Raw genomic sequence first — 11453 nt, 5'->3', positions numbered from 1 at the left:
TGCCTCTGCCTAGGACTCAACCCTGCACCACAATCCTTACTATGTGCCAGCTCTACTACAATTGCACCCTAAGGCTTGCTAATCCTGAGAACAAAACACCACTAATAGCATTACTATGTGACAATGAATCCCACCTTCCAAATGACTTACAGATAACTACACAAAATAACCCATTAAGTTGGAAACTACATAAATTTGCATCATTTTCCCTCATCTTGTCTTTTTTTCCCTAACAAAATAGGGTGAATTTGTTAGTGTCAACCTCACTTGATGGCGACCTCTGTATTTTCTAACAATTCTAAATTAGTGATCAAGTTAATGGCCGGCAAATTACTTTACATTTAAACTTCCTAAATTTCTCTTCCTCAATCAGTGCCAATACAATGCAAATTAAGCACAAAAGCTAACATCAAGTTTGTGGCATTCTCTGTAAAAACAGAAAAAAGTCAATGATTTGTAAGTAATGAAAAGGTAGTAATGTTGACACTTAGACTTGACCTTCCTCTTACATTACAGATTCAGAGTAACCACATTTCAGAATTAACTCCCTAGGGTGTTGGAGGTAACTTGAAGACTCTAACACGATGGCTCCACTATGCAGAGGACTACCAAATCCAGCCAGGTGTAGAGAGGCAGTGTTACTGACCAGGACCCAGCAGACAGGAGAACTGCCGTGATAGGATTCTGCTGCCACCAAAAATATATAAAGGAAACAGGTGCCCTAACACACGTGCAAACCCAGTACCAGTGGCAGAAATAACACAAATACATTTCTCATGCAAAATAGGCTAAATGATAAATATTTGCATCACATAGACTGCTGAAAATTAACCTTTCTTTTTGGGGGTTACCACCATGACTATGTGGTTTCAAAGGAGGTTAATATCACATGTTTAACTTCAACTCTGTAAAGCCAGGATGAAGCTAGCATACAAAATACATTTTGGTAGAAATCTAGGTATGTGGAAGGTTGCTATGAAAAAATGAAAAGAGGAATGATAGAAGTATATTTTCTTTTATATACAAAAAATGAAGGCCCAAAATACGGTTTGTTGAAGTAGCTATCGACAAGATGTTAAAATTATTTTTCCTTTGCTTTGGTTAAGACAGCCTAGGAACGGCAATCAGTTCCCCTTCTATAAGTAGCATAAAAACACAGTGACAGGACTACTTTTAGAACAGAATAAACAACTTTCAAGAAAAGAAATTAATTTTAAGTAAAATTAAACATTTTACCAATAACTAAAATTTTTAAAAAGGTAGCATCTTCATCCTAACATCTTGGGCATAACACACACCAATTAAAAAATCAAATTTCTTTCACAATAGAATTACAGGTGTTAATGCAACAAGCTATGAAGTGAAATTACTTTAATTTTTAAAAAAAAAATCCTAGCAATGAAAAATGAGTTTGAAAAATTGACATTTTCTACAATTCTACATTTTGAAAAATAATTGACTAATACTTTTTTACAGAACACAATTCAAACTATTGTTGGCATTTCAATATATTCCTAAAGATGGTTAAAAGAACATTTAGTATACCAAAACTGGAACAGAGTTTATAATTCTCATTTACGGCTATGAAAAGGCAATCAACTTCTATTTAAAACTGTAACCAGTGATGAAATATATTTCGAAAACATAAACATTTGGTCTGACAATCTTTAATATTTGTTAAAAACAGTCTGATGTTTGTTGCTGATGGAAGTTATTTTAATCCAATGTGCAAAAAAAGTGCAGCTGTCTACTTTTTACTTGAAATACGTAAGACCAACACTACTATTTACACACTTAAAAGATTTTAAATTTATTAATTTAAGTAAGCATACTGCATCTCCTTTATGGATAAATCATGTGCCCCAGAGAGCCCCAAAGCTTGATGACATTCTGTAAAGTTACACAAATGTATCTGAAGAAGTTATCTGTTCTTGTCCTAATTTTGATTCTAAATAAAAATCCAATTTCAAAATCAGTTAAGATTTTAATTTAGGAAATCTTGGGATTGTTACACATGTAAAAAACCTTATCTCTGAGAGCCTTTTCTATTCTTCTTACCACAGGTCCACTCACAAATCGCAGCTGGTATGGACTGGCACTGCCCCAAATAAGAGGAACCTAAGAGCTTGGCTCCAAGACCCCCCACCATCCCGGTGGGTTTGCTTGGCCTTTAGGACGTGTGACTACAGCTTTTGGGTAGGTACAGGGCAATCAAGATTGAGGAAGAACACTTCAGCAAAGCAACCATTATTTGTCCACAAAAACAGTGAAAAATGGTGATATAAAATTAACAATCCAAATATAAATCTAACGCCATTCTGCATTTCCAGAACTTTTTTTATATTTGTGCAGTGTTCTTGGTCAACCACTCACCAATTTTCTGCGTCTATCTGAAGTACTTTTAAAGTTATTAAAACTGCTCTTTTGACCATAAGTCACATAGAATTGTGATTAGGAAATCAATTTACTTATTACTCTGTGCAGGGCACCTGCTAGGGTGGTGAGTGTAAAGGAACTAAAAATGGAAGTCTCTCACTTCTAAACTGGACACAGGAGTTCTCAAATTAAAATAATAAAAAAAAAAAAAAAAGGGAGAGAGGTGCTTACTGGCAACATTAATACTAGACACCAGACAAGACAGTGAAACGGTTTGTTCAGAACTGAGGAACACCATTTCCTTGAAAAGTCTTAAAAATACCTAACCAAGCACTGCCTTAAGTCCAGTGAGTACAATGTTCCATACGTTTCCACAAAAATATTGTAACTGGCATTCACTCATGATGATCCACGTCATCTCAGTCTCCACTTTCCAGGCAAAGTGTCCCTGTCCCACCGCCTCTAGCTACAGGCTATCGTCTCCAGCTGCTGTTCTGCTTCCGCAGCCATCGCTGCCGCCTGCAACTGTTCTGTCTCGCTCTGGATGGCACTGGGGGTAACCTGCTTCCTTTCACTGTGCATATTGTTCTCGTGCCTTTTCAGATCAGATGCCTTGGCAAATGCCTTGGTGCAGGAGCCACACACAAAAGGCTTTTCCCCTCTGTGTCTTCTTTCATGATCCTTGAGGTGAGACTTGTGTTTGAAGGCTTTGTCACACATGTGGCACGCAAACGGTCTTTCATTACTGTGAACTCTCTCATGCTTCTTTAAGTCTGGGGCACGGATAAATGATTTTCCACACACCTCACAGCTATAGGGCTTATATCCCGTGTGGATTTTTAGGTGTTCTTTCAGGTGGGCCTGTGTGGTGAAACCTTTTGTGCACATTTCACAAACAAATGGCCTGTCCGCCGTGTGGAGTTTCTCATGCTTCCTCAATCTGCCTTCATCAGAAAACGTCTTCCCACACGCCTGGCAGGCAATCTGCTCCCGATGGTGACCATAAAGCAAATACTCAAACTTCATGTCACTGGCGGCTGTTGTCCAGCCTGGTGTCTGTTCATCTTTCACTTCACTCATCCCATCATTAAATGTTAAGGCTTGAGGGGTCTGGGACCCCAAGTCTTTTGATTCTGGGGTCTCCATGGATTCTACTTCCTGGCCGTAGCAATTGACCTTCCGAACTTCCTCACTCCCCAGCTCTTTCAGGATCGCTTCCTGAACCCTGAGCGTTGTGGTGGGCGACTTGCCGTCCTCCTGACTCGGGGGTGTGCCTTCTACTGTGTCATCAGAAGGACTGTCATCCTGATCCCCGATTTCCTCTACATCATCATCCTGGGTGTCAGCAGCATCTCCAATGGGGCGATTTATTTTAAGGCAATACTTACTTTTGGACTGACCATTGTTTTCATCGGGACTGGACACATCACGCTTCTGAGAACACAGTTTATCCAAAAATCGGATACCAAGAATCTGACCTGATGACATCATTAAGTTAACATCTTCTTTTTTCACGGAAATCTTTGCTGTGTACATGTAGTTCAGGACCTCTTCAAATATATCAGAACGAAGAAAATCTATTTCTATGACTGAAGAACTATCAACCTCAAGCTTCTTGAAAAGCTTTTTAAAGTAGGTGCTGCAGGCAGCAAGAACACATCTGTGTGCTCTGAATTTCACATCCTCAACCACAATAGCAATATCACAAAATTCTCCTTCCAGGCGTTGTTCATTTAGTGTTTTCAGAAACAGAGTTTTATGATCATCGTCATTATATTTAATGGTTTCAGACATACTGATGAAAAACTCCTACAAAAAAAAAAAGGTTTAGTAATTATAAATAGTACTTTTCCATATAGAGAACACAGTCACATTTTCATTTCCTGGTCAATCTATGGAACCTAACAATTTCAGAAAGTCAATGTTAAGAGTGGTCTTTGAATATGGGTAGAAAAGACTGATCCCAACTCAAGGATCTCCATATTGTTACTCCTGTTCATCTTCAATTTACTAAGTATTTGCCTAGTTATATCCCAGGCATTGTTCTATGTGCTTTACGTGTTTTAATTAATTTAATATTCAGGTAACCTCATGAGTACGTATCACTATCCTTATTTTAGAGACAAAGTTAGAAATCTGCCCAATATTCTATAGCTATTTAGTGAAGAGCTGGGACTTAAATGCAGACAATCTGGCTGCAAAACCAGTGCTTCCTGACTAGAGATAATCAAATAACTCAAACTCAAGTTTTAAGAAACAGGTTCAAGGGAACAATCCTCTAGTCCTCTCTGTTGCACCTACTCTTATTCCATCTACTCTATGGAGGATTCAGCAAAATAATGAATTATGTTATACCTCCTTGACAGAAGGAACAAATTACTATTGCAGAACTAGAGAGGAACATTACTGCCAAAATATCCCATTGAGTGTTGTGTTCTAGTTTTTCCACAGCACTTTTGGGCCACTTTTAAATGAAGGTCAAGGTTTAATCTGACCTTAAGAGAATCAGATGACATTTGGGAAGTGGCTTTGTTCTCTCTAGATGCCAATCTACCTGCATCCAGATAAAAGTGCCATCAACACCAGATGTACGTACTTGATAAGTGCTGAGAGTATTTTATAAGCAAAAATTTGGAACTGGCATGAAAGATCTCTGTCATCATGTTAAAAAACTGGTCATCTTAAAGCATTCTCTATGTTTCCTTTTTAAAAACATTGTTTTACTTTTATTCGGCTAATATTTTCCCCCAGACAAATAGAAGTGTTCATGCACAATCAGAATTGGTATATATATTTTAAAGCAAATGCCAAGTCATTTTCATCAAGATTTAATATCCAAAGTTATAGTTACCATGAACAACTCAGGCTATTATCTTAATGCCTTGAACGCCAAAATCTTCAGATCAGAGTAACTCTGATCAGGAGCACGCCAGACCTACAGAGGAAAGGATAAACAAGAATGAGGTAGGATCTTCCTGTATCCCAAATCCTAAACCAAGAATTGATTTTTTAAAAATAAACTTTCTTGTTCCCTCTTTTGTGCATTTTCAGCTTGGGGAGAGTGGCAGGTAGGTAGCTGGTACATCAAGTGCAGTTCTGAACAGATATGGACTAGAACAGATAAGGGCTGTAGCACTCGGGCATAAAGGGGCTGTGCCCTAGGAACTGGAAGGAGGGGTTGGAGAACCATTAAGGGATTTCTCCTCACACACTAAGCCCATGTCCATATTTGTACAGAGATTGATGGCTACACAGATACAGAAAAAAACAAGTGCACCGTGCCCCCTACACCCATCCCGTTTCCCGCTGGGTATGTTAGCCCCTCTACATTTTTCTCTCGGCTCATACAAACCTATAGACGTATATACCTTTATAAATAAAGCTATAGAAGTACATAAACCCAACAGGTAACATGGGAGGAGAGGGAACAATGATTGCTTTTTCTTTCTGCACCTGTGTGATGTATTCATAGCATACACGTTTGTCTTTAAGATTGTATTTGAGAAATCCAGGTGTTTTTACCTCTATCCCTACAAGAAGGGTGAAAGAATTTTAGCTTTTTTGTGAGTTTTAACTCTTACCGGAAGAACTCCATCCTGCAGACCCATATCCTGAAAAACAAAAAGTTTCCTCTACTGAACAGTGACCACACAGATAAGTTGTTTGGTGTGGTAGGAGCAAAGGACTGGGTTGTAACAGTCTTACACAAAAACCATGGAACAAGACTCCAACCTGGAGACCAACACCTTGAAACCCATAATAAGCTCCTTCTAAAGAAAAGTGAACACACCGAGCTACCCAGCGTAGAAGCGGGATGTCTCATCTGAAGTTTGAGGTTAGGTAACATTTCCAAAAGATGATTCTGACTTGATCATTCTACGTGTTTCTGCCTCTCTATTCCCTAGAAGCACCCAGGCCTGTAATCATCCAGAGACTAGGCAGCCCAGCAAAAACCTTACACTGTGACACTTACTACTGTTGTCACTAACTCGTCCTAGGGCTTGTGGGATAAAAGTGCATGGGACCAGAGAGAGGAGTGGCCTTAGACTAGCTATGACAACATATCAATGTGTTGTTGTTGTTTTGGCTAGTGTGTACTTGGCCACTCGCCCCTCTCCCCTCCCTCTCTCAAGATGTGTGAGACCTGGAAGAGAGACCATGTGTGTCCAAAGCCGCCTCCTCCCCGCCCCGCCCCCCTTGCCATTGAGATGTCCAATTGCTAAGTTCAGGTGAGTCAAAACTGGAAGACAGCTGTTGCCAGCATCTGTGTAGGCAGGTGTAGGAAAAGACGTAGCCCCAACACCACCTTCATAATAAGGCTGCCCCTTCCTAATTGCTCTCCAAACTGCGGGCGCGCTAAGCCGCGTTACAGTGCAGGGAGCCGGGCTTCCCGCAAAGCCAAAAACTTACATAAGCAGCTGCAGCCGCCTCCCCTGCCCTGGGCAGCCCGACAATGGCGGCTGCACGACTTCCTTGTTGCAAGCTTGCAACTTCGGAGTCGGGAGGAAGCAGGGAGCCAAGTGCAGACCCAAGAAGCCCTCAAGGCGTATCGAGTCCTCCCTCTCAATTTCTTTGGGCCTGGGAGGTGGGGAGTGGAGGAGGCCGTTTGCACTCCTTCCCAGACAAAAGCTCCCAGCCTGAGAGCCAGGTGGTGAAAGGGCCACTTTCCCTTTCATAATCAGACGTCGAGCGCAGGCTTGGGACCGCGGCTCGGAGCGCGCAGGGAGGGACTGCGGCCCGCGGCGGGCCCGGCGGCGCGACGAGCGGGAGCGGGCGTGCGGCCGGCTCCGCAGCCCCGCGCCGCGCCGCGCCCCGCTCCGCCCGCGAGCCCGGAGCTCGCGCCCCGCGCACTCCCCGGCCAGCTCGCGCCGGGCCCTCCCCCGCCCTCCCGCGGCCGGGGGCGGGGGCGGCGCGCGGCCGGCTAACCCAAGCTCCGCGGGCGCACCCGGGAGTGCGTGCGCTGGGTCCCGGCCCCCTCCTCCGCCGGCGGCTGGGGGCGGCGCGGCGGGGCCCGCGGCTCGGAGGGGCGGCGCCCGGCGGGCCGCGCTCCGCGCTGGGTTCGGGCCGTCCCCACCCCCACCGCGGTGCACTGCGGCGGTGCGAGCGGGGGCGGCCATGAACTCGGCCGCCGAGGCTCTGCGAGCGCGCGCGCGGGGCCGCCGCCGCCTGGCCGCTCCCCGAGCCCGCTCGCCGGCCCGCGCGGCCCCCGGGGCGCCCCGGCCCCACGCCCAACCCTGGCCCACGCCCGTCCCCGCTCGCACCGCGCCGCGCCGCTGGCGGCCGCCGCACATCCTGGAGCTGGCTGGTGCCCCAGAGCTCGGCGAGAACGCGCGTCTTCCGGGCCGCCCCGCCAGCCGCCGGCCGCCCCCGCGCCCGCCTTGCGGACGGCCCCAGCCCCTTCCGCACCCTGGCCCGCGCTTACCTGCAGCCTGGCACAGGCACAGACACTGCCGTGGGTTCCCCGCGCTCGCTAGCAAACGCAGGCCGGGACGGGAGGGGCTCGGGGCGCGGGGGCACGGTGGGTGGCAGTGTGTTTTGGATTTTTTTTTGGAGTTTGGGGAGGGGGCGGGGTGGGGGAAATCGTGCACGTCCCTGATGGTAGCAGCCCTCCTCCTGCACGAGCACAGAATGTCTAGCCGGCCGTGAACACCCCCACCGCCCCCCCCTTCCCGTGCATGCGCGGTGCGGGCTGGGGGGAAGGCGCGCCGCCGGCTTGCGCAGGCACGGAACCCGACCGGGTCTCTAAGTGGGCGAGCAAAGAAAGGGTTAATCCGGGCCCTTGCCGACGCTTTCGTTGGAGACTACGGGGCCGCCCCCGGAGGGCCCTGGCCTGCGCACGCGCGCGCACGCGCGCGGCTTGGGGCGCGCGGAGCCCGCGCGCGGGAGAAGGAGTGGGCGGGGCAAGGGCGGGGCTTCAGGAGCCAAGGAACTTAAGCACGAGCGCTGCTCGCGGACACCCGCCCCGCCTCAAGCTCCCTCCCGCCCTGGTTCGTGGGCTTCCGCCCGCGCCCGGCGCCGGCGCAGCGCCGGGGACGCGGGAGCCAGCGCTCCCGTGCGTGTGCATGTGCGTGGGCCAGAGCCTCCCCCGGGCGCGCGCAGGCCGGGCGCTGAGGCTGCGGGGCTCTGCCGCGTCTCGGAGCGGGCGCCCCGGCCACCTTCGCCCTCCGTGCACACCGGCCGACACCGGGAGGCGCGCCCGCGGGTCTGCGGTCTTGCCTCTTGCCGTCGGCACATTGAGTTTGTGGGGGAGTGGACGGTGCACAATAAACATTTGCAGAACAAATGGAAAAAGCGACGTCTTCAATTTGTAGTGTAAAGCGCAACCCCAGTTGCCCAGCAGAAAGGGATCACCCATAGGGCTTTGGAGCTAGTAGGTCCGCGCCCGGACACTCCAAGGAAAAGTCCAGGGGCTGGAGGCGGCGACCCGTCTGTGGCAGTCTAGACCCTGGACTCGATTCGGAGAGCTCTGATAACTTGGCTCTGTCCTTACATCCCTGCTCAGCGCTAGTAATGGCTCCGTTGCTGTTGAACCACGTCGCCTTCCCTCTGACGCGGCGGCTGTGCCTGTGTCTGGCGTCGGGACTGGGAAGTCCCTCCCGCTCCCGCGTTTTCTGCTCACCGAGATGCAGGAGGCCGGACAGCAATGCTGCGCCGCCTTAGAGTCGCTCATGTTGCTTTACCTCACACGCGAACAGCGTTTCCCCGAAACGCGTAATTTAATATCTAAAAATTAGAGCAGAAGCTTCCTCTTGGGCTTATTGAAGATGACATAAGATAATGCTTGCAATAGGCACCTAAGTAAACATTTGGGAAATAATATGATGATTGGATGTATTAATTTTCTAAAGGAAGTTCTATATGGCCTCAGTTGATTTTGTAATATTAATTGACTTTGGTTTAACGTTCCCCAAGGCGACTTTATACGCATCTTTTTTGATGTTCACAAAAGCACCCAAGTTACGGCTTATATGGACGAAATAGGATGGAAGAGACCGGTTGTAGAGTCAGACATATCCAGTTCAAATATTGGGTAAATTGTTTAACTTCTCTAAACCTCAGCTGAAGGAGAGCTATGGAAAGCACCTAATAAGGCACTTGTAAGGATTAAGTGAAATAATGCCCAGCTAAGGTATTAGCTCCATGATGGAAAATCACCTGCACCCACAGATAGTGGGTTCCAGTGGCCTGGACAGAACCAGAACCAAGTCTTCTGCCACGAAAGTTCACACTCATCAGACATGATACCGTGTACTCACTCGCTTTATTCTTGTTTGCGTAGCTCTTGAAGTTGCATTTCAATCCTGTGGATGCTGTGTGTTTATAGGGGGATAATAATAGTACTCTGTCATAGGGTTGCGTCACCAAGCAGTAAAGCAGCCACTGCAGTTAGCACAATGTGTGGACACGGCCAGTACTCAAGTCATGGCGCATCTGCTGCTGGCGCTCCCCCTTCTCCCATACCACATATGGGGTTTCCCACTCATTCTGCGTGTATTTTTGGTCTGCCTACTGTGTAAAGACAATCTTTTCGCATATGGCTAGGAAAAGACTTCCCACGTTTCCACTAACCCGATAACATAATTCACAAGAGTTCTAAAGCACTAGAATGCATTTCTCAAGTGACGGTTCCTGACATCCTGGTTTTGTATCAATGAATCCTCTTGTCTCATTTGTTTTATGTTCATGTCACCTGGGCTCTGCCTGGCTGTCCCTTGCTGGTTCACAGGGGTTGTGGGGATGAGTCTAAATTAAAGGGACAACTCTGTGGGAAGGTGGAGGGATGGGAAACCACAAAGGAAAGGCCTGACCCAAGCCTGGCTTCTCGCCTGTGTCGCCACCCAAAAGTGCACTTCCTAGCACCCAAGAGGCTTTCAATAAACATCAGCGGACAGTAAGTGACAACCTTGAATTTGATACTAAGGGGCTTTGTAAAAGTACACTGTGGCGTCAACGCGGGGGCAGGGCTTTCCTGAAATGCACTGACCCAAGGTCCTTGACAAAGTTTTCCTCCTTTTCCGACAACTCTGATGGGTGACATTTGGAGCACGTTGTTCCTCACTTGGGACACCCATGGTCTCCTGAGTGGAACCTGTTTCTAAGAATTGTGAGGCCCAGGCCATGGGGCCCGCAGTGTGCAGTCCCGGGTGCCAGGGTCTGATGTGGTTACAGAGCAGCCCAGTAAGGGACCGTTTGGAAACATTATGTCTCACAGGCGGGGGAGGTTGATTTCTCCCTCATGTTGACCTTGGGCCCTCTGGCTGGTTTTGAAACAGCAGGATACCAGCAGATGAGAGTGGGCCGGGTCTGAGTAGAGGTTTTGAGAGCAGCCTTTGTTCTGCGCCTCCTCCTCTGCTGTGACGTCCAGCACAACATGAACATGGTTAGGCCACAACCTCCTCTTCAGCTTGGGCCCTTGAATGACAAACAGACCTGAGAATGAAGCCAACCCAAAACCTGAGCACAGCCAAGCCTAGAGAGAAGACAACTCACCCACAGACCTATGACTGAGAAGTAAATGTTTGTTTTATAAGCCACTGGGAGGTTGGGTTTTATGCTTTGTTACTGAACAAAATCTAATACATCTGTGCAAGGAAAAGTGTCACACCCAATGCCATAACCACCTTCCCCCTGTGACTCTGAGAACACTTGATACAGCAAATGAACAAAAACCCGATCCAATCCGTGTCATCATGGAGATACTGATGTGCACATTCAACAAATAATCACATCGTTACACAATTGCACATTGCAATAAGTGCTTTTATAGAAAGTTAAAAAGCACAGAATGTGATGAAAAAGAGGAACAGGAGGAATTAATTTTGCCTGGGAAATCAGTGAAAGCTTCTTCAAAGGCATACATTTAAGACCTGAAAGATGAGGGAGAGATTCGCAAAGAGGGGGAAGAAATAGCATTTCAAGACAGAGACAGGAGCAAAGTGAATGAAAGGGTGCAAGGAGCTTGAAGTACCTCAGTCTCTGCAAAAGTGGACATGAGATGTGTTTGTGAGAACAACAGTGTCCAGCACCTGTAGGGCCTTGTGGTTTACAGGAAGGAGTCTGCACAATGACAGCCCCGA

The 11453-nt window shown here is 47.4% G+C and overlaps 1 protein-coding gene across 7 annotated transcripts; it reads right to left on the bottom strand.

The window, feature by feature from the left end:
• Window positions 1-1192: 1192 nt before the first annotated feature.
• ZBTB14 (zinc finger and BTB domain containing 14) lies at window positions 1193-8176 on the bottom strand. Of its 7 annotated transcripts, none has more exons than XM_034943528.2 (4): window positions 7799-8134; window positions 5958-5987; window positions 5228-5311; window positions 1193-4185 (listed from the first exon to the last, which is right to left on the bottom strand). In XM_034943528.2, exons 3-4 carry the CDS (start codon window positions 5228-5230, stop codon window positions 2839-2841), a joined length of 1350 nt encoding a protein of 449 aa, XP_034799419.1. In that variant the 5' UTR covers window positions 5231-5311; window positions 5958-5987; window positions 7799-8134; the 3' UTR covers window positions 1193-2838. The 7 variants fall into 7 exon arrangements, with proteins under 7 accessions (XP_034799419.1, XP_063453373.1, XP_008969423.1 ...); XM_063597303.1 differs by lacking the exon at window positions 7799-8134 and adding an exon at window positions 7638-7763; XM_008971175.5 differs by lacking the exon at window positions 7799-8134 and adding an exon at window positions 6787-7185.
• Between the last annotated feature and the right edge of the window lie 3277 nt (window positions 8177-11453).

The sequence above is a fragment of the Pan paniscus genome, chromosome 17 (genome assembly GCF_029289425.2).
Source record: "Pan paniscus chromosome 17, NHGRI_mPanPan1-v2.0_pri, whole genome shotgun sequence".
In the NCBI taxonomy this organism is placed as follows: domain Eukaryota; kingdom Metazoa; phylum Chordata; class Mammalia; order Primates; family Hominidae; genus Pan; species Pan paniscus.
Note: the sequence above shows the minus strand (reverse complement) of the source record. Positions and strands in the feature narration are given on the sequence as shown.